A 23,647-nucleotide genomic window follows, 5' to 3' on the forward strand; every position below is an offset into this window, starting at 1 on the left:
AAAAGGTACCATTTGCTGCTTTTAGAAATTTTATTGAGACTGAGGGAGAGATAGACGGGTTCCTGGCGGACTTTGAAAGACAGTGTGCTTTACACCAGGTGCCCGCAGAAGAATGGGTCACTATCCTCTCTGGGAAATTATCCGGCCGGGCCAGTGAAGCTTTTCGGGCCATCCCAGAGGAGGAAATCACTAGCTACCGGGCAGTAAAAGATGCCCTTTTGGCCCGGTACGCTGTTACTCCTGAGGCGTACCGGAGGCGATTCCGGGACACTAACAAACAGGCTGGTGATTCCTATGTGGAATGGGCGTGCAGGGTACACCGCACGGCAGCCCACTGGATGACAGGGTGCCAAGCGGTAACTGGGGAAGAGGTGCTGCAAGTATTCCTGCTAGAACACTGCTTTGACAGGTTACCTGCAGGAGTTCGTGAGTGGGTCAGGGACCGTAAACCCGCTACCTTCCATGAAGCTGCTCGTCTGGCCGACGAATACACTGATGCACGTAAGCTAGATCAGACAGCAGCCAAGGTCCCTGCCCGAGTGGAGTACAAACCGGCAGCACCTCCAACCACCAATGTATATCACCCCCCAGCACAACGTACCCCCACTATGCCGCCAGCAACCAACTATGGGCAGTCAGCCCGATTCAACGCCCGGGATTACTCAAATCAAATCCGGTGCTATGGATGCAAGCAACTGGGGCATAAAAGACCAGAGTGCCCATTAAACAATGCCAGCCAAGCACAGTCCTGGAGAAGACCAGCCGGCGGAGCCCAGCAGCCACCTCAGCCTTCTGCTCACTGCCTTGAGCAGGAGGAGTTTTGGGGTATCCTACATGAAGCAGACCCAGTACAAGCAGCTCAGCAGGACAACCGCCAACAACACAGACAGACCGTTAAGCTGAATGGGAAAGTGGTCACTGGTCTGAGAGACACCGGAGCTACTATGACCCTGCTCCAAAAGAACCTGGTTTCGGAACACCAGCATACTGGGAATACTGTAGCAGTAAGGGTGGCAGGAGGCGCCGTGTTCCGCCTGCCTGTTGCCCGGGTTCATTTGGACTGGGGAGTGGGATCCGGATATGTGAATGTGGGAGTTATGAAGGACTTGCCTGCTGATGTTTTGCTGGGAAATGATTTGGCCCCTCTGATTTCTGCCTATGCTTCCATGGGACCTGCCGAAGCCAACCCAGTGACTACCCGTGCTCAGACCCGTGCTGCTGGAACCGGCCCACCTGCTGCTGAGACCCAGGTAAGAACCGATTCCCCGACTGACACCCCAGGGCAGACTTTAGTTAGCTGGGATTCCCCAGAGGAGTTCGGGAGGGAAACCCAGACAGATCCATCTCTCCAGAGATATAGGGGCAGAGCAGATACTGGAGAAGAAGGAGCAGAGGGGGAGCGGTATGAGTGGGTGGGGGACAGGTTCGTATGAGCTCTCCCCAACGGGGAGCAGGGGAAGCATAGGAATGCATCACAATTACATGGGGGGGGGGGAGGGGGACACAGGGGATAGAGCACGAATTACAGCGGTCCCACCACAGATTGGATCAGCCGTATGAGTCCAGTACACAAGATGCCAAATTGTTGTTTTCTTGTTTTGTTGTTTTTTTTTGTTTTTGTTTTTTTAACTAGCTTATTGACTCTTCTCTGTTTATTTACTTTTTCTGGCTTTTCTCAGCCAACCTGAACCTTTCAATTTCAGGCACATCTCCTGCTATTTATGACGCCCCACTTACCCCCCTCCCTCCCCTTCTCTAACATCAGTTGTTTTAATCTATCAGATTGATCAGTATTTCTTCAGACTTGAAGAAGAGAGGAAAACTCTCGAAAGCTTGTCTTTGAAATAATGTTAGTCCAATAAAAATGGTATCATTGCATACTGCAATATTCTGGTATTTTGGCATTATATATATATTAGATTTGGTGTGTAATGGGGTGGAGAATGTGTGTGTGTGTGTGTGTGTGTGTGTGTAGGTGAAGAGATGTGTGTAAGGGGTGCACTGTGTGTGTATGCAAAGGTGTACTCTGTGTTGGTGGGAGTGCTTTACAAGAGCTTCGGTTTCATCTGGTACAGGGGAGGTCATAAGAGGTATCTCCCTTGGAGCTCAAGCATTTACAGAGACTGACCCATACAAACCCACAGACTGACCCATACACATACACAGACAGACCCATACAAACACACACACAGACTAACCCACACAGACTGACCCCCCCACACACACAGAGACTGCTCCCCCACACAGACTGCCCCCACACACACACACAGACTGCCCCCCCCGCACACAGACTGACCCATACATACACAGACTGCTCCCCCACACAGACTGACCCATACACATACACAGACAGACCCATACAAACACACATAGACTGCCCCCCAGCACACAGACTGACACATACACAGACACAGACTGCTCCCCCACACAGACTGACCCATACATACACAGACTGACTCCCACCACACACAGACTGACCCATACACACACACACACACAGACTGACTCCCCCTTCCCTCACACACTCAGAGACTCAACCACACACACTGACTCACACTTACCAGTAGCTGCCTGGATGCCTCTGTGCAGAGCTAAGCTTCCTCTCCCTGTCTCTCCCCTGCGCTGCTCTCTCCAGGAGGAAGTCCTCCCAGCACAGTGCCCCCTCTGGCCGCATGTGGGAAAAGGGCTGTGAAGGGAGACTCAGTGCTCCCGACTTCAATTTCAATGCATGATGTAGGGATGGCCATGGCCTCCTCTGCCCCCCGCCCCCCCTCCAGTGATGCCACTGGAATAATCTTCTGACCAAGAGGATTATTGGAACAGCAGTTCCACACACCTCTTCGGATGAATAAAACTACTTTTCAAAGGCACACAGTGCTCGATTTTACACACAGACCACGGGTTTGTAGACCAGGCTGTGCAGTGAATGTTTGATTGACCTTGGTTCAGCTCTCTCCATGAAGAAATATCCTGCTATACAATTCTCTGCCTCAACCCAACAGCCTGTATCCCACTTTTTGTTTGTCTCAGGTTTAACAGGTTGGAGGCCACTTAATGCTTGATGGATAAGCTGTTAGTAAAAGAAGGTCTTCCTTGAATGCAAATGTGACAGACTCTCTGGTCATGCCTCCCCACCCGCCACCCCTTCTTTCAAAATACTTTTCTTGCTAAAGTCAAAACTTCCAGTCCATGCCTCCAGGCCCTACTAGCTGATCAGGAGTCTCCCATCACTGGCCAGGGGGCCGCTGAGTCACGGTGTGAATGACCTTGAGCAAACTCCCTGGAACTCTGAAGTGGATTGCGGAGTTGACGCAGTCTCCTAAAACTTTAACGGGAGTGGTCACGGTCCCAGGACCGACAATCAAGGAGCTTTTTGGAGGGTTAACCGAGGTGGTGATGAGTCATCAAATGTCACCAACTACTTGGGGGAGCTCCGTGTTCCCACTTTGTTTTTATACGACTGAGAACTCTACCAAACTCTCTGTAATTCTGAGCCAGATCTGAAGCTAGCCGCATGCCACTGAACTCTGGACTTCCACCTAATTTGGGCTAGCCACATCCAATCCAGGAGCTTTTTGGACAAAATGGACGCTCCAGAGAGACGTTTCCGATGATGACACTGCTGTGGGGATGTGGGCACAGGAAATATGTTTTATATATGTTTTTCTTAATCTGGTGCTGAGGTGTCCAGCCAATAATAAAATTACCAGCTCAGGCACACACCAAGGCGCTGGTTATGTCACAATCCATTGTTCTTCCTGGGGACCCCCCCGGTATGTAAGGTGACAATTGTGCTCCAATAAACCAGGTCTTATTCACCCTTCACTAAGTCTCGACCACTGTTTGCAAGAGAGCATAATCACTCTACACTAGGAAGGGGGACAGCCTAACGGGCATAGCCCAGCTAATTGTCGGTATACTACAGCAAATCTGAGTTTTCAACTATCCATAATTCCACATTCACCATCCTCTTTGCTCCTGTACAAGTCTTCACCCATCAGAATAATCTCCGCCATCGCTCTTTTCTGTCACTCTCCATTTCTGAGGAGTCAAGTAGTTCGTGCAGCTACACTGTCTGTTGTTACGTTGTGGCATTGTTAGAAAATGGCATTATCAAAAATATTATTAGCTTCCCGACAAATTCCCACAAACATGTTATGTCACCATTTCTAATTTTGTCACATTTACCACAATTTTTTTTATTTCTGCTACTATACTATATTCTGTCTCAGACACTGCAAGAGAAATGACACAATACTTATAATCCTTATATATCCTTATAATATGTTTATACAGCATAAATACACAAATAAAACCTTTTAATTTGTGTAAATATCCTGTATGTCATCTTATGTTTGCGTGCTCGTTCTGTGTGCTGTATTTCTAATTTATATAAGGATTAAGCTCCAATTTCTTTCTTTTTCATTTTTCATTCCTCTGCTCATTTGTAGTAATCAAACTGGAATATATATATAATTACTAATGGAGAACTTTTTTTTACGATGAAAGACAGCTCTGATTGAACTAATGTTAATTTGTGCAGGTTTCAATCCCGGATTTGGGTTAAATGACACGTGGCTGAGCACCTTACCAAGACTGCAGGTTAGTTGTTCAATACTACAAAAAGCATGGTCAACAAAACAGTATCACAATCCCATTCCCTGTCCCAATGGGTGACAGTGACACAGACAGGAGAATCTTTACCTTACCTACAAGGTGACAAAGTGACACAAACAAGGGGTGTGGCGGACCTCCTGGCACCCCGACTGGGTGCCTCCGCCAATCGCTGTTTCCTTAGTGCTTACCGAGTACCACAAGCACCGCACCAGACACCATCAGCACTGTAGTCCCCACTTCCAGCGTTACAGCTTGGTTGGGGTCTTGCTGTTCTCCACCCACCCTGGCCCAAAGACCAGGATCCAGCTTCCAGTGGGTTGACCTCTCCTCCAAGAATATGTAGCAGGCTGCTCTTACAAGAGCAAGTGATTGTAAACCAGAGGAGTATAGTGATAAAGCAATCCCCAGGGTAGATACAGCCGTTTCCCCCACAGATGAGATGGAAAGGCTATGTTGAGGGTAAGCAGGAACTTGTTTAATGGGAGCCACAACTGGCCTTAAATGCAGGTCCCAATGCAAGGGGCACTCCCCCGGGCCTGAGAGTAAAAGACAGTATAAACAATTGCATAACCACATTGGCTCTCAGATCTTGGACACTCCCATACATAATCAATTCCTCCTCTGTACCTGGGAGATAATTGAGTCATGGACTGTACTATTGCAATTATCTCCAAGCAGAAAAACACTATTTTTTTATAAAAAACCCAAAATACATTTAAAACACACAAAACCACCACAATAGTTACATCCCCTGATAGGCCTGATCTGGGTGACCAACATATCAAAAAATCACCCAGATCAGTTCAGGGCTTCAGGAATTTCCTGGAAGTCTTATTTTTTTACCGACCACACTCATGTTCCCATGCCCAAAACAGTTCCAGGGAATCAGGGCTTGCAGTCGGTCTAGTTTGGTAGTTTGGAAAATGAACAAACTACCAAACATAGTCAATGTTCTTACCCTGGAGCTTGTTCCCCTCATCCAGACAAACTATTTCACCGCACAGTGCCCTTCTAAATTGTAAAGAACCGAACGCAGGCGATGATGGAAGTCCAGCGGTGTTCGGTAGTTTCTGTGTCCGATTTTAGTTCCATGAGATTCATGCCCAAACACCAGTGCCTGCGTTCATGCGAACAAGATGGCCACCACCTCGTGGTTGTCCATAGGAATTGCGGCCTCCCAGATGAACATTTAGCACACTGCGGTGAGAATCGTTCCAAGGTGTTAATAGGTGTTGACAAGCTCCCGGGTGGTCCCTGGTTCATGCAGTTGTTCGGTAGTCGAACGAGACAATGTTAGAATAGGAGTGGAATGCAATCTACCGAACAGAATAGCGAAAAGGCACGAACAAGGTCTTCTATGAGCCTTTTTGCATGGCCCATAGTCCTGAGGCAGGAGGCTGGCAAACAGGCCACTCCAAGAACCAGTGGTGAGGTTACTTTTGCCACAAGGGGTGCTATGATTTTTTTACCTCCCTCTACAGCAAGCATGTCAAACTGAAAATCTTTGCAGCCTAGTGAGCCGCATGTAGATGATTACTGTTAAAGCAGAGTAGGCACATGCTCTCCTTACATTGCAGGTGCCTACTCTGCTAAAATGTACCCCACCCGGGGAACTCCAGAGAGAGGCCCCACACCAGCTTCCAAAGGTAGGGAGCAATCAGCAATAAATAAAATTATTTGTGAGTGTGTGCAAGAATGTGTAAATGTGTGTGTCTGTCTGTCTGTCAGTGCATGTGTCTGTCAGTGAGTGTGTTGGTCATTGTTGCGATGGTCACGGCTGGACAGTGGAGGACCTGGAAGTGCATGGAGGCAGGCAACGCCACATCACATTCCGACGTGACATTAACGTGCTCCACCTTCACAGGGTTTCAAGGAGTAGTGGGAGGATTCACTTTGGCAAAGGGTGCAAACTGCGCCATTGGGGACATACCAGAGGCTAGACTACGGAGTCGCATATTGGCAGCGGCAATGTGTGTAGAGTTTGCTTGGTGGCTATTATTGGGTTTATTTTTTTTAAATAGGGGCCGGGGTTTAGTAGAGGGGGATGCTGGGATTTAGTATAAGGGCGGGACTGGGATTTAGTAGTGTGGGTGACTGGGGTTTAGTAGAGGCGGGGCTGGGGTTTAGTAGAGGGGGATGCTGGAGTATTTTTTTATACTGTACTTAAATTAAAAAAATAAAAAGTTTCAATGAAAATGTAAGTTTTTTTTGTTTTGTTTTGTTTTTTTGCGACCCACATAAACTTAAACCTTGTTTATTTGGCCCATGCTAGTTTGACATGCTTGCTCAACAGGATGACAACGTTACAGACAGGTGGCGCTAGAAGTCTGTCCCTACTCCTGTCACATAACACAGTGAACAAATAGGGGGCGATATGAGTCTATACCTCCCTATACAGGATGACGTTACACAGGCAGAGGGCGCTATGAGTCTGTCGCTCTCCCAGCTGGGTGACACAGTGACACAGACAGGTGGCGCTATGAGTCTGTCGCTCTCCCTGTAGGGTGACACAGTGACACAGACAGGGGGCGATGTAATTGTGTTTTCCTCTGATAGATGAACCCGCTGATATTTGTTTTATATCCATTTCTCAGTCTCTGAAAGTTCCTGCATATTTTTCGGAGTGCTCCCAATACAGCTGTGACGTGGACAGTCAGGTGGTGGCAATAGCAACTGGAGGCACTTCCAGCACTCCGGTCCTCAACCCCTTCCGCTCGCCCTTGAGGATTCCAACCACTGATAACTGCATGCCATGGTGGGTACCAAAGAATCTACTGACCACATTTACACCCAGTGATTATATTATTATTTATAAAGACAAACAAGTACAAATAACAGGGCAAGTTTACATTGAGGGTTAGGCCTGGACTTTTCAAAGCAGACAAATAACCAATGGGCGCTATATTCAAAGGCCAGGGTCCAACTGTGTTTTAGTGTGTCAGTGGTTTTTGTGTCTCTATCTGTGAGGAATGCTGAACTTGATGGATGCAAGTCTTTTTTCAGCTATGTAACTATGTATCATGGTGTGTATGTGTTGCAAGGACCTGACAGTGTGTCTCTATGTCAGTGTGTGTATCTGTGTGTCTCTAACTCCATTTGTCAATGTTTTTATCTGTGTGTGTTAATGTTAAATATAGTGAAGCCCATTCTTTTACGCTGTTGATCCAGAAGATAAAAAAACAAAAAACAATTGCAGCCATTTCCAATTATGCTACAAAATGGGGAAAACTCCTTCTTGACTCCATAATGCCAATTAGAATTATTCTTGGATCAACAACCTGCTTATGACATACTAGCGAAAATTTACTTCATACTTACCGTAATTTTCTTTTCCTGGCTATTTTTCATGGCAGCATCATTCATGGGTAGTCAACACAGGACAACACAGGACAGGAATTAAAAACGAATTAATCAGACTAATTAGGTATAAAAGGTCCCTCCTCCCTTCATACCCTAGTTCAATTATAAAGCACAAAATACAAAGGGTGGGAAACTTGACGCTGCCATGAAAAATAGCCATGAAAATAAAATAAAATTATGGTAAGTATGAAGTAAATGTTCCCTATTCCTGGCTAATCATGGCAGCATCAGTCATGGGTAATACCCAAGCAGAAACATAAATATCAGGGTTGGGAAAAAACAGACGCAAAGAACCGAATGTAAACAAAGAAGAAAATATTTAATTTCAACAAACGGAGGATACCGAGGACAAAACTCCCCTGCCAAAAGAGGTGGAAGGAGATGCCACATCAACTTTATAATGTTTTATAAAGGTCATTGGAGAAGACCAGGTATCTGCCTTAAAAATATTTTCGTATTGGCACCTCTGCCCATTTAGCCCATGAAGTGGCCAGAGCTCTTGTTGAATGAGTTTTAATTTTGGTTGGAGGAGACAAGTTCTTGTGCTGGTAGGCACTCTGATTCTAGTGATCCATCTTTTAGGGTAGAAGCAGAGACAGCCTCACCTATTCTTGTACCAAAAGGAAGTACAAATAACTGGTCAGATTTCTTGTAGGATTTAGATATATCCAAATAACGAACCAGACATTCCCGAACATCCAATTATTTCGGATCCTGGATTAGGGAGGAATGATGGTAGGACCACCTCTTGGGACAGATAGAATTCAGAGACCACTTTAGGTAAGAATGCTTGCCTAGTGCATAGACATACACTATCATGAAATACCTGAGTGCAAGACTCATCCGCAGAGAAGGCTTTCATTTCGGAAATATGTCTGGCTGAGGTTATAGCTGCCAGAAACAAGGTTTTAAGTGTAAGCAGGGTAGCGTTCAGACTGTCCAAAGGTGAAAATAGACTTTCAGTCTAGGCATCCAAAACCATGGAGGAGAGTAATTCCTTTTGGGGGGTCTTTTTCTTAAGGCCGCCTTAAAGAACCTTGCAATGAGCGGGTCCGAAGACCAGGAAAAATCGCATAGAGCAGCTAATGCCGAAGATTGTACTTTTAAGGTACTAAGGCTATGACCTCTATCGAGTCCCTCTTGTAGGAATTCGAACATTTGTGGGCTTGTTAAATTCAATATCGTTAGAAGATGCCCAATTCTTGAATGTCTCCGAGATCCTATGATAACATTTCGAAGTTGATCTTTTTCTTGACTTCAAGAGAGTATCAACAACTGCTTCAGAGAGACCCAAGTTCTTGAATCTCTCCTTTTCAAAAGCCATGCCCCTAAGTTCAGGATCTCTGGGTGGGGGTGAGAAACAAGACCTTGGGTCAGAATATCCGACCTCAGAGGTAGTGGCCAGTGGTCTGCCAGGCTCAGCTTGATCAGTAAAGGGAACCAGGGCCTCCTTGGCCAATTCGGCATCACCGCTATTACTTTCCTTCTCCCTGTCCAAACTTTGCACGGGAAGCAATGTATCATCGGTAGAGGAGGGAATGCATACCCCAGATCGAAGATTCACCATTGTGATAGGACATCATGCCCTGCCGACAGCTGATGTGGATGCAGAGAGTAAAATTTCCGAGTACAAACAGTCAGCTGGCTTCTCCTGATCCTAGGTTTGAAGCCATGGATCACAGAATGGATCAGATGGCGCTTGCGCTACAGGCTCTATTATCTCGTGCCAATAACCCACCAGAGGAGATACGTAATACCCCTGTTTCTCCTGTCGGTTCAGGTCTAGAGGTAGCCACAGTGGGTGCTTCTTCTCGCATTACCCCCCCAGTACGCTATGGTGGGGCTCCTGAGAAGTGTCGTGGTTTCTTAAACCAAATTAGTATCCACTTTGAATTGCAACCTCGCTCTTATCCTACAGATAGGGCAAAGGTAGGATTTATTATCACCCTACTTATTGAGAAAGCTCTGAGATGGGCCAACCCATTATGGGAGAACGATAACCCATTAGTTTATAACTATAACGCCTTTGTAACTGCTTTTAGAAGAACATTTGACCCTCCAGGTAGAAAGGTTAATACCGCCAGATTACTGTTGCGTCTGAAACAGGAGAACCAAACACTGGTGGATTATGCACTAGAGTTCAGGTCTCTGGCGTCGGAGGTCAAGTGGAATGAGCAGGCGTATATGGATGTATTTTTGAATGGCTTATCTGAAGTAATCCTTGATGAGGTTGCTACCAGAGAACTCCCTGAGAATTTAGAGGATTTAATTTCGTTCATCTCTCGTATAGATGAACGTTTAAGAGAGAGACAGAACACTCGAGAGAGGAACCGGAGACCTTCTTTTAGGTTAGCCCCCGCTTTTCCAAGTCCTGACTCCACGGTATCTTTGCTTCCTGAACCTATGCAGATAGGGTATACCCGCCTCTCTGAGGAGGAAAGACAGTACAGGAGAAGAGAGGGTTTGTGTATGTATTGTGGAGTTAAGGGTCATTTACTCTCGAACTGTTCTAACCGCCCGGGAAACGCTCGCACCTAAGTCTCTCTAGAGGACAGGCCTTGGGTGTTTCTATTTTGTCCTCTACTCCTAATTATAAAGATCACAGGCTTCTGCTACCAGTTTCCTTAACTTGCGGGAGGGAAGTAGTAAGGGCTATGGCTTTGATAGATTCCGGTGCTGCTGAGAATTTTATCGACCAAGCCTTTGCTAGTAAAAACAATTTCCCATCCCAGCTAAGGGAGACACCCTTGGCCGTTGAGGCCATAGATGGTAGACCACTACTAGATCCTGTTATCTTTCGTGAGACCATACCCATTGAGTTAGGTGTTGGTGTCCTACACGTGGAGAATTTATCTCTTCTGCTCATTTCGTCTCCTTCCGTTCCCATAGTTCTGGGGTACCCATGGTTGAAAGAACATAACCCTATTATCGATTGGGAGTTAGGGGAGATACTCTCGTGGGGCCAGGGCTGCCAGGATCGGTGTCTGTGCAAGGTTTCTCCATTAGCTAATATTAACATACAGGAGAATCCTACTCAGTCCACAGAGAGACAAATACCAGACCTTTACCTAGACTTAAGGGCAGTGTTTGACAAGAAGAATGCCGATTCTTTGCCGCCACACAGGTCATTTGACTGTAAAATTAAGCTTCTACCCGGGACTATGCCTCCGAGGGGCCATGTATATCCTTTGTCTGTTCAGGAAAACTCGGTTCTAGAGGAGTATATTCAGGAGAATTTAGAAAAGGGATTTATCAGGAGGTCTTCTTCTCCGGCCGGGGCGGGGTTCTTTTTCATTAAGAAGAAGGACGGCACGCTGAGACCTTGTATCGATTACCGAGGCTTGAATAAAATAACTGTCAGAAATGCCTATCCTATCCCACTGATTACCGAGTTATTTGATCGTCTTAAGGGCTCCAAAATCTTCACCAAGTTAGATCTCAGAGGGGCTTACAATTTGGTGAGAATCCAGCAAGGTCACGAGTGGATGACGGCATTCAATACCCGGTATGGCCATTACGAATACACTGTTATGCCATTTGGACTATGCAATGCTCCTGCAGTATTTCAAGATTTGATTAATGAGGTACTTAGGGAGTTTCAGCATGATTGTGTTATTGTTTACCTGGACGACATACTAATACACTCTAAGGAGATTGAGACTCACCATAGACAGGTCAGAAAGGTGTTACACAAACTTCTGCAACATGGTCTATACTGCAAATTGGAGAAGTGCAGTTTTGATCAGGCTCAGGTAGACTTTCTTGGGTACGTGATTTCTGGGGAAGGTTTTAAAATGGATCCTGGTAAACTCCAATCTATTTTAGACTGGCCTTTGCCCAAAGGACTCAAGGCTATCCAAAGGTTTATTGGGTTTTCCAACTACTATAGGCGCTTCATTAAGGGTTACTCCTCTATCATTGCGCCTATTACCAATATGACCAAACAAGGGGCTGATACTAAGTTCTGGTCTGAGGAAGCTCTTGGTGCTTTTAAGACTCTCAAGGAACTTTTTGCCTCAGCTCCCATTCTAGTTCATCCTGAGACGACTCTGCCTTTCTTGCTCGAGGTTGATGCTTCTGAGACAGGAGTTGGGGCTGTTCTGTCCCAAAGGTTAGGGGTGGATAAACCGTTACACCCTTGTGGTTTCTTCTCTAAAAAAATTTCTGGGCCTGAGAGCAGATATGACATCGGGGAGAGGGAATTGTTAGCGGTCATTAAGGCTTTAAAGGAGTGGAGACATTTACTGGAAGGGACACTACACCCTGTTACTATTCTAACGGATCATAAGAACTTGTCTTATATTGGGGAGGCGAAGCGCTTGTCCGCCAGGCAGGCTCGCTGGGCCTTGTTCCTCACTCACTTTAATTATGTACTTACGTATAGACCTGGTTCTAAGAACTCTAAAGCTGATGCATTGTCTCGTCAATATGAACCATCCACTATAACTGAACCACTTCTGTCCTCCATAGTTCCTAAGGGGAATATCATCGCGAACACGAATCTCAGGATTCACTCTCCATTGCTTTCTGAGATCATGAAGTTTCAGCATTTGGCACCCAAACAGACCCCTGGGGATCGACACTTCGTTCCTGCCGCTCTCCAACTGGAGGTGCTACGCTGTCTCCATAACAGTAAGGTGGCTGGGCATCCTGGCATCCGCAAGACTTATGCGCTGGTCTCTAAAGATTTTTGGTGGCCTGACTTACGCAAGGATATTAAAGAATTCATCGGGGCATGTGAAGTTTGTACCAAGACCAAGCTACCCCATTCGCTTCCATGCGGATTTCTACACCCTTTAGAGGTTCCTGAAAAGCCTTGGTCCTGCCTGGCAATGGACTTCATTGTTGATTTGCCTATCTCTAAAAAGCAGACTGTCATCCTCACTGTGGTAGACAGATTTACTAAAATGGCTCACTTCATTCCCTTACCTAAACTCCCATCTTCGCCCGAATTAGCGGAGATATTCGCCAGGGAGATTTTCCGTTTGCATGGGATACCTTCCCAGATTGTCTCTGACAGAGGCTCCCAATTTGTTTCCCGTTTTTGGAGATCATTCTGCTCCCAACTAGGCATCAAATTGAATTTCTCCTCTGCCTATCATCCTCAGTCCAATGGAGCTGCTGAACGCACTAACCAAAAAGTGGAACAATATTTACGTTGTTTCGTTTCAGAACACCAGGACGATTGGGTCGGTTTGATTCCTTGGGCGGAGTTTGCACATAACAATCTCATTTGTGATTCTACGCATTCTAGCCCTTTTTTCTTGAATTATGGCTTTCATCCTTCCATCCTTCCTTCGGAGTCTTCTTCTCAAGGGATACCGTCGGTGGATGTTCATGTTGCCAATTTAAGAGAGTTGTGGGATCAAACTCGACAAATCCTTCTGCACAATTCTACGCTGGTTAAAAAACACGCTGACAAACTTAGAAGGGCAGCACCGGTGTTTGTTCCAGGCGATAGAGTATGGTTAAGTACTAGAAACATTCGGTAAAAAGTGCCGTCCATGAAGTTTGCTCCTCGATATATTGGACCTTACAGGGTACTGTCTCAAATTAACCCAGTTGCGTATCGTTTAGCGTTGCCTAATGCCTTACGCATTCCTAATTCATTTCATGTTTCCTTGCTAAAACCATTAATATGTAACAGGTTCTCCTCCACGATCGCCCCTCCCCGCTCAGTTCAGGTGGAGGGTCAGGAGGAGTATGAGGTCAATTCCATCGTTGATTCTCGAATCTCCCGGGGGAAACTGCAATATCTGGTCGATTGGAAGGATTATGGTCCTGAGGAGAGAAGTTGGGTACCTCAGGAGGAGGTGCATGCTCCCCGTCTCCGCAGGGCGTTTCACTCTCGATTCCCTTCTCGCCCTGGTGTATTCCGCCCGGTGGGCGTATCTGAGAGGGGGGGTACTGTCAGGGTACCTGTGGTCTCTACCTCCGAAAGAGGTAGAGACTTAGCTGTTCCTCCATCCAGACGGCCTGATGGCACCCTTCCCCACGGTCTATCCGGTCATGCAAGGCCGGCCGCGAGGGAGTGACTGCCTTTTACAGCATCTAGGCAGGAAGTTGTCATCAGGACACTCCTCCGGAACGACCTGTCACTCAATTGCTGCAGGACCAATCAGGAAGCCTCGGAGGCGTGGTTACTGCTCTGAACAGGGTATTTAACAGAGCTTCTTTCATTAGCTCATTGCCCTGTCGTGGTTCTAGCTTGTTCTAGTCACTCAGTGCTGTTGTATTCTATTATCCCTTTTGGTTTTGACCCGGCTTGTTTACCTTACTCTGCTTATCTCTGTTACCCTTGATTCGGCTTGTCTCTCGCTTACCTGTCTTCTGTTACCCTCGACCTCGGCTTGTCTTTGACCATTCTATACTGTACTACTTACGTTAGTCCGGCCATTCTAAGGTCCGGTATACGTATCTGGCTACTGTTTGTACTCTGCGTGTTGGATCCCTGTCCCGATCCTGACACAGACACACACGACATACATACAAAGACACATACATACAAAGACACATACACACACATACAGACATATACATACACAGACACACACATACAGAAACAAGACATACATACAAAGACACACACACACACACAAGACATACATACAAAGACACATACACACAAACAAACACACATTATATTTAAGTCACCCTCCTGTTTCCTACCTTTAAGGTGCAGGAGGGTGACTTTCCCTGGGGTCCAGTGGTGGCTCAGGTGGATGGGAGTCAGAGTTCCCACTCTCACTCCCTTTGCTTCCTCCCGCGCGGTCTGTGTGTTAGCTGGGAGGAGTGATGTGCAGTCGCTTCCTCCCAGCGTTTGATGTAATCACAGGTGGCCCGGTCGCGCTGTTAAAGGGCCCAGCACTGACCGGGCCCCCTTACAATCCACATCCATCGGGTGGCCCTGACAGCATGGGCCACCCGATGAACCCCTTGGACGATGACCCCGGCAATTTGCCGCGCAGGCCGGGAGCCGCAAATGGTGATGGCGGTACCCGGTCGCAGGGGTACCGCCAGCTCGCACCCACCCACCCAATCTTTCCAAATGAGGAAATCCCTACCGCCCACCTGGTATCCTGAAACGCCCACTAGTGGGCGGTAGGGACCAGGTTGACAACCCATGGTCTAAATAGTGGAAAATATGAATGCCTCGATTTCTCAGGAATGCAATCAGAGTAACGAGTGTCTTGGTGAAAGTTCTCAGGGCTAGACTGAGACCGAAAGGAAGGCCCTTGAACTGGAAGTGTTTTCCTAACACCCAGAATCTTAGAAACTTTAGATGGTTCTTGTGGATTGGTATCTGATAGTAAGCGTTCTTTAAGTCGATGGACGTCATCCATCCTCCTTCTTTTATGTTCTTTATGATAGTGGAAATGGATTCCATCTTGAAAGTTAATTTCTTCTACATGGAATTAATCATTTTTAGGTCTAGGATCAGTCTCCATTCTCCCCCGAGGCTTTGGTGCAAGGAACACTGTAGAATATATACCTTTGCACAGGCCTTCTTTTGGGACTTCCACCATTACCCCTTGGTGTAGAAGTTTGTGAATACATTCTTTCATGGCATGTTCTTTTCAGCTTTTTGATACTCTTGATCGTATGAATATGTTTTCTCTTGGAAGAGTCTTAAATTCCATCCTGTAGCTTTCCTTTATAATGGAAAGCACCCATGCGTCTGTGATGTTTTGGGTCCAGATAGGGTAAAACCTCTGAAGTCTTCCTCCAATCAGCCCTATCTGAACCTGCCGACCTTCAGAAGTTTTTACTCGAAGTCCTAGGTCCTTTCCCTCTTTAGTTTTTGGTAGATGTCTGTTGGTAATTGTTACAAACTGCTATTTGTAACTGGCCCTTTAAGTGGAAAATTGCCCTGCTACCCTGGATTGTGGAGAAGCCTATTTGCCAGCCTCCTTCCTCGTGACTATGGCCCCTGGAAATTGTGCCCCTGAAAACGTATTAACTTTTATTGGGTGTGTATGGCCCTTTAAGAACCGTCTGGGGACATATTGTGACTTTGGTGAACAATGCTCCTTTAAGACTATGTCCCCAGATCTGTAAAATAACTTGTTCCTGGCTTTCTCCCACTTGGTTCAGTAAATAGGGCTTACTGAACCAAGTACCACACAGGCGGACCACCCAGAAGTTAAAGTGTGCAGGCAATTTACCTCCCAGGCTGTGAGGTTACTGCAGGTTAATTGCCGACCGCTGGGTGGCCGCAGTTCGTGCAAACGAACACGTGGCGGCGGCCATCTTTGTTCATTCGAATGCGGTCAGCAGTGTATGCTAAAGATTCTGTGGAACTAAAATCGAATGCGCAAATACACGAACACCGCTGACCCTTACCTTCTTCCATACTGAACTTGCAGCTCCAGAGACTAAGTCCCGTTCGAAGATGGGACAGTCGTTTTTCTGCATGAAATTGACCGACCGCACAGCCCAAATCTATGGAACTGTTTTGGGCAGGAAATTGTGCTTGCGGTCGGTCATAAAGGGACCTCCAGCTAACTTTTGATCCACTGGAGGGATTTGGCTGATTTTTGGAAGTGTTTGTTTGATGTATGCTGAGTCTAAATATGTAACTTTTATGGAGATTGAATGTATGGTTTTAAAGTAACAGTGTATGTGTGAAAACTGTATTTTTTACTGTCTGTAATAATTATGTTAACTGCTTATCTGAGGGGATGGGATGTGTGGGTTGTACTGTTATTTGATTGGTTATTTTATGCCTCCCCTGGGTGTGTTCTGTATGTGCACAACCGTAATAAAAACAAGGCTGGGTGTTCCAGCACCTCAGACCTCTTCTGACCCTCTAACTTGCAGCCTTGACTCATGTTTGTAGGGGACAGCTATAATCACTACAGGGATTGCTATGCTCTTCATACTCCCTTAGCTACTGAGCTCTTGTAAGCGCTCTTGTTCCTGATCCTGCTTCGCTCTACAGAAGGAAGAGGTTCATCTACTGGAGCCTGGTCGTAGGTCCAGGGCACAGAGCAGACGGCGAGATACCAGCCCAGCAGCGGTGGTTCGTAGAGTCTGCAGTACTTATGGTGGCTACGCAGTAGTTATGGTGTCTACGGTGCTGATGATCCTTTGGTGAGCGCTAGGAGCATCCTTTCTACGGTCCAACTTCCAGCCTGCCTGGAGGCAACCGTAACAGTAATTTTTCCAGTTTGGATTTCTGGAGTATTCTCTTACAGGTTTGTAAGATCTTCTATCACGAAAGGACCGATCCGTGTATCTCTAATTTCCCCAGGAAGAAGAAGCTGTTTTTTGTCTCTCCATCAGCTGCCTTTTGAATATCCTCATCCAATATTTTGCCAAATAATAAATCTCCTTGGGATGGGAAACCGCAGAGCCTTTGAGTTGTAGTCCGCTCCCCATGAGTGAAGCCATAGAGCCCTTCTTGAGGCTACTGTTAATGTCATGCTTTTTGGAAATATCCAATGATGCCTCTGAGCAAAACTAATTAACTTCTTTCAGGCTTTCCACAAGGTTTTCTCTGTGTAGTTCCCTCTCAATATACTCTTCAATGTTTTTCAGCCAGACCTTGAGAGCTCTGGATAAGGTAGTCAGAGCTACAGCCGGATGTAGAGCTGAGCCCAGAGACAAGTATGCTTTCATCAGGTCTGCATCTAACCTCTTTTCCATCGGTTCCCTCAGGTATGCCATAGAATCAATAGGAAAACTTGTTCTTTTAGCCATTCTTATGACTGCGGCATCAATATTTGGGATAGAAACCCACGCCTTACTGTCGCCTGAAGAATACAGATACACCCTGAAGATCTTAAAGTCAAGTGTGGATTTTTTCTCATGTTTGTTCCATTCCTGGGATATAACATCTTTGATTGCAGAATGGACTGGAAAGGTGGGTCTGGTTGACTACAAGCCCTCAAAGTATCTATCAGCTTCCTGCAAGTTAGGTCTTTCTTCTTGTAGCCTTAACCCCTTAAGGACCAAACTTCTGGAATAAAAGGGAATCATGACATGTCACACATGTCATGTGTCCTTAAGGGGTTAAGGTGTTTCTCAAGAGGATAATAAGCTCGTCAATGGACCTGCCATCAGAGGATATAGGGGAATCCTGTGAGTCCTCTTCTTCTTCTTCCAAAAATTCTAGATGATCTGAGTCTTCTTCTGATTCTGATGATTGAGGCTAAGTTTTAGTATACCTAAAACTTTCCGCTATAGCCTGAGATATCAATATTTTCAATTCTTCCTGTGGAGATCTTGTTCTGTTAGATTATTTGGCGACTTCCATCAGGCATGATCTACACAAGTTCTTACCTTCAGGGGCAGGAAGATTGCAATTTATGCATCTTGGTTGGGGTCTCGGTGGTTCGTTGGGGTTTACAGTGGTTATTCTGTTCCAGTGCAGTATGTATATGTATGTATGTATGTATATATATGTATGTTTCTATTTCTCTGTTGTTCGGCTTTCCGTACCCCCGTACCTCCCAAACAGAATATGTATGGTCCCCATTTTTATAACTCCACGAACACCGACCACCCCTGGCTCTTAACCACGAATGAGCAATTATCTCAAGTGTTTTCCCTGGGTGGCCACCATTCGTATATACAAATACACATGCTCCAAAGAGTGGTGGCCATTTTGTCTCCCGAACACAGGTAGCAGTACTTGGACATCGATTGTATGGAACTCTATGTCGGCTACACAACCCTGCGAATGGCGGGAAACTTTGTACCGCTGCTCGTTCAACTTCCCGATCAGTCAGGAGAATGGTGTTCGGGAGAAAGGAACTACCAAACAGGGGAGTATTTGTCGGTGTTCGCACAGGAGCCCACAAAGAAGACTGGCCATCGACGAATTTTCTGTGGAACTGTTTTTGGATATCACCTTGTGGCCGGCCGGTCAAAACTTCCCTTCTACCGAAGGGACCTGAGCGCTATCTTGACAACTTGGGTGCTCAGATCCAAGCTATTCAGGGATATGATTTGTGTGGGGTTCCTGTATAATTTTCATATGTTTTGGGGGTGTTTTGTGATATTTTGTGTGACTTCCTGTAAACGAGAGATAATTGAGTTATCCCGCTTTGAACTAAATTATCTCTCAGACACAGAGGCGCCTGGGAGGGACTTGTGCATTTCTCTATTGAGACTCCATACTGGGGTCTCCCAGAACTATGTGTCATCTATGTGTCATCTAGTTGCTGGGGGGAAAGGGCTTTAATCACTACAGAGCTTCTTACAGCTTCGAGGAAGGAATAGCAGAGATACCTAGTTGTGGTATCGGAGCTTTGCTACAGTTTTCTTTGTCAATTTGTTTATAATTGTGCAGATTGCTAGGTGTGCGCACAGGGGTCCTCATCAGGGATTAATCGAGAATAAGTCCAGGTTTTGGGGAAACAATGACAATTGTATTAGTGAATAAAGATAACCGGTTAGTTAGTTTGCTTTCCTAAAGAGTTGTGTTTTAAATCGACACTCCACTCGGAGTCTGGACAGCAACCCAACAAAGGTGCATTTCATAGGTTTTAGACTCATATCATGATGTGTCAGGGTGTCCAGCAAAGTAAAGGTCAATCTGGAATCTTTATTGATTTAGTATCCGTTACTGCCGTTCTAGTCATCGTGTCACACTCTACATCCTGTGCTTATCATAGTCTATCCTGTCATTCCAGGTACAATAACGCCTTCCTCTTCTACTTAATCTACAAGTCTGGAGCCAATAATAGCAAACAGCAGCATCAGCCATCACAACCGCAGGAGATGCCAGAACCTGCCCCCGAGCCTGCATTCGAACCCAACATGCGCCGAAAGAAGAAGCAGGGAGGGCGCAATAATAAGAAATACAGATAGATCTACTATATCCATATTACCCTCATTACTTACCAATGAAAAATAAACTTCCCCTCCTAAAACTGTGCGTGTATCACGTCTTTACCTGCTTACTGATGAAACACTATCAGGGCTATTCACTAACGTGTGAAATTCAAAGTGGATTGCAAACACAGACACAAATCACATAGAAACACACATTCCTATGCACCGACAGGGGCGTATTAGCCGCGAGGCAAACAAGGCATTTGCCTTGGGCGGCATTTTCCAGGGGGCGGCAAAAAAAGCCGCCCCCCAAATGCCCAAGGCAAATGTCTTGTTAGCCTTGCGGCTAACAGACATGCTGGGCTGCTGCTTGGCGGTCGGGCGGCGCTGCTGGGCGGGCGGCGAGGGAGCACTTCCTTTGAGCTGTCTGCTCAGCTCCCTCGCGCGCCGCACAGTGAGGCTGGGAGCCGGAATAAGACGTCATATTCCGGCTCCGCCTCCCAGCCTCACTGTGCGGCGCGCGAGGGAGCTGAGCAGACAGCTCAAAGGAAGTGCTCGCCGCCCGCCCAGCATCGCCGCCCGACCCCGCCCAGCAGCCACTGGACCACCAGGGAAAAAAGAAGGCCCCCCCCCCCAGCATTCCCAAAGGTAAGGAGGCTGGGGGGGTTACAGTAAAAAAAAAAAGTGTTAATGTGAGTGTCTGTTAGTGAGTGTGTGAGTGTGTGTGTCTGTTAGTGAGTGTGTGAGTGTGTGTGTCTGTTAGTGAGTGTGAGTGTGTGTGTCTGTTAGTGAGTGAGTGTGTGTGTGTCTGTTAGTGAGTGTGTGTCTGTTAGTGTAGAGAAAAAATGAAAGGCCTCTAGGGGCCAGAAGACTGGGAAGAAAAATCCGAACCCAACTTCCGTACCCCAGGAGAGAAGGTCACCTAGACTGGGTAATAGGGCATAACCCTGAAATTACAAACATGAAAGGGAGAAATTACCCAACCCGGGTGTCTTATAATAAGGCAACCAGATGGGTAGAAGCCCAGTCCAATCTTAAGCTAAACGTAGCAAAAAAACAAAAAACTTTATTAAGGTCTATTAAAAGACTGGGTCAGCATAGTAGTGGACAGAGTCCTATAAGGAGAGCGATAGCTGCATAGGTAATCAGCTTTCAATAGGCTGATTCTATTAGACGAGCCTCTTGCTTGTAGGTCGAGGCAGTATGCTAAGCCATGCAGCAATCCGGGAAACAAAACAGCAGTAAGAACAGGAGGGGGGAGAGAAAAAGTAAAGTGAATAATCTCACACACAAAACCCCTAAAGTCCTGTGCTAGCCCTTATTCTCCTAAATAACACCTTCGTGGGTGTTCTATTCTAAGACTAGACTAAGTCCATACACATATAGCCCCAGTTAAATCGCTAAACGAACATGAGTGCAAAGAAAGGTGCTGAAGTGCTCAAGTAAGTGAAGACTGACTGAACCCGACGCGCGTTTCGGCGTAACCGTACGCCGTCATCAGGGGTATCTGAAGGGAGGCTGTCCCCGCGGTTTATTTAAACCGATATCTCAATTAGGTCCACGTGGGTATCTACCAATCCCGTGGGCTCGGAGCATTAGCCGGCTGACGATTGGAACAAAGAGGGGGCGTGGCATGAATATGCCGTAAGTCCAGCCCCTCACGTGTTCACCGACCAAAAACAGAGACCAATGCATTTAGACCGGGAGGTTTTAACCCTTGGAGTGCCCAGTTGTTTCCACTGAAAAAGTATCTTATTAAATAAATGTGTATAAACAAGAGCCAACAGCTAGTTTGGAGTATAATTTACACATATCCGTTATAGTCGGTTTTATAACAACCTGGCAACATAGACACAGATACTGTATTATCACTGACAACTAACTATAGATTTCCTCCAAGTTTATATATTTAAGTGAATGATCTTAGATTGACAGGGAGTATAATAGAGCACTCAAAACAAGGGAAGCAAGGTAACCCACAGGTATACAGGACATAGTGAGAGTATAATTTGGGGGTAGCCTGGAGGTGCCAAAAATAGAAATCAATAAAGAAATATATACATATATACAAGCTTGTTATTAAGATAACATTGTTTATCAGAATACGGCAGTACTTTAAATGAATGGAGAGTAAGAGAAGCCCTCATTCAACCCCATAGGTGAACGTGTTTTAAGATGATAGATCCAGAAAGCTTCTCTCTGTCTAAGTCTAAGATCCCAGTTCCCTTTCCTAGGGGGTTGTGGTATATGCTCAAGACCCATAAATCGAATACCCGCTGAGGAGTGATTATGGTATTGGTGTAGGTGTCTTGAGACAGGCGTCTCCAGATGTCGCCTAACTGAGTTGACGTGTTCGCGTATCCTCAGTCTGAAATGGCGAAAGGTCTTTCCCACATATTTAAGACAACAGGAGCAAATCAGCAAGTAAATTACTCCTGTTGTATGACAATTGAAAAAGGAACGAGGTTTGAACATCTTTGAGTCGCCCAAGTCAGGGATTGTCTTGGATTGTCTACTTATGAATGGGCATGCACTGCAGTGACCGCATTGAAATGTGCCCATCGGTAAGTATTTATGGAAGTATCCAGAGGGGGAAGTTGTTGAGAGATGACTAGGTGCTAAAATATCTCTCAACAACTTCCCCCTCTGGATACTTCCATAAATACTTACCGATGGGCACATTTCAATGCGGTCACTGCAGTGCATGCCCATTCATAAGTAGACAATCCAAGACAATCCCTGACTTGGGCGACTCAAAGATGTTCAAACCTCGTTCCTTTTTCAATTGTCATACAACAGGAGTAATTTACTTGCTGATTTGCTCCTGTGGTCTTAAATATGTGGGAAAGACCTTTCGCCATTTCAGACTGAGGATACGCGAACACGTCAACTCAGTTAGGCGACATCTGGAGACGCCTGTCTCAAGACACCTACACCAATACCATAATCACTCCTCAGCGGGTATTCGATTTATGGGTCTTGAGCATATACCACAACCCCCTAGGAAAGGGAACTGGGATCTTAGACTTAGACAGAGAGAAGCTTTCTGGATCTATCATCTTAAAACACGTTCACCTATGGGGTTGAATGAGGGCTTCTCTTACTCTCCATTCATTTAAAGTACTGCCGTATTCTGATAAACAATGTTATCTTAATAACAAGCTTGTATATATGTATATATTTCTTTATTGATTTCTATTTTTGGCACCTCCAGGCTACCCCCAAATTATACTCTCACTATGTCCTGTATACCTGTGGGTTACCTTGCTTCCCTTGTTTTGAGTGCTCTATTATACTCCCTGTCAATCTAAGATCATTCACTTAAATATATAAACTTGGAGGAAATCTATAGTTAGTTGTCAGTGATAATACAGTATCTGTGTCTATGTTGCCAGGTTGTTATAAAACCGACTATAACGGATATGTGTAAATTATACTCCAAACTAGCTGTTGGCTCTTGTTTATACACATTTATTTAATAAGATACTTTTTCAGTGGAAACAACTGGGCACTCCAAGGGTTAAAACCTCCCGGTTTAAATGCATTGGTCTCTGTTTTTGGTCGGTGAACACGTGAGGGGCTGGACTTACGGCATATTCATGCCACGCCCCCTCTTTGTTCCAATCGTCAGCCGGCTAATGCTCCGAGCCCACGGGATTGGTAGATACCCACGTGGACCTAATTGAGATATCGGTTTAAATAAACCGCGGGGACAGCCTCCCTTCAGATACCCCTGATGACGGCGTACGGTTACGCCGAAACGCGCGTCAGGTTCAGTCAGTCTTCACTTACTTGAGCACTTCAGCACCTTTCTTTGCACTCATGTTCGTTTAGCGATTTAACTGGGGCTATATGTGTATGGACTTAGTCTAGTCTTAGAATAGAACAC

General features: G+C 45.9%; 1 protein-coding gene across 1 annotated transcript in view; it reads left to right on the forward strand.

Annotated features, from left to right (window-relative positions):
• The window catches only part of ZMYND15 (zinc finger MYND-type containing 15), a 105,771-nt gene extending 85,929 nt beyond the window's left edge, over positions 1-19,842 (forward strand). Inside the window, exons 12-14 of the mRNA XM_063446076.1 lie at positions 4,544-4,602; positions 7,212-7,372; positions 19,617-19,842. Of these exons, the coding sequence (XP_063302146.1) occupies positions 4,544-4,602; positions 7,212-7,372; positions 19,617-19,794 (398 nt within the window). The 3' untranslated portion in view covers positions 19,795-19,842. The remainder of the gene's footprint in view (positions 1-4,543; positions 4,603-7,211; positions 7,373-19,616) is intronic.
• The last annotated feature ends 3,805 nt before the right edge of the window (positions 19,843-23,647 follow it).

Source organism: Pelobates fuscus, chromosome 3, assembly GCF_036172605.1.
Source record: "Pelobates fuscus isolate aPelFus1 chromosome 3, aPelFus1.pri, whole genome shotgun sequence".
Taxonomy (NCBI): Eukaryota; Metazoa; Chordata; class Amphibia; order Anura; family Pelobatidae; genus Pelobates; species Pelobates fuscus.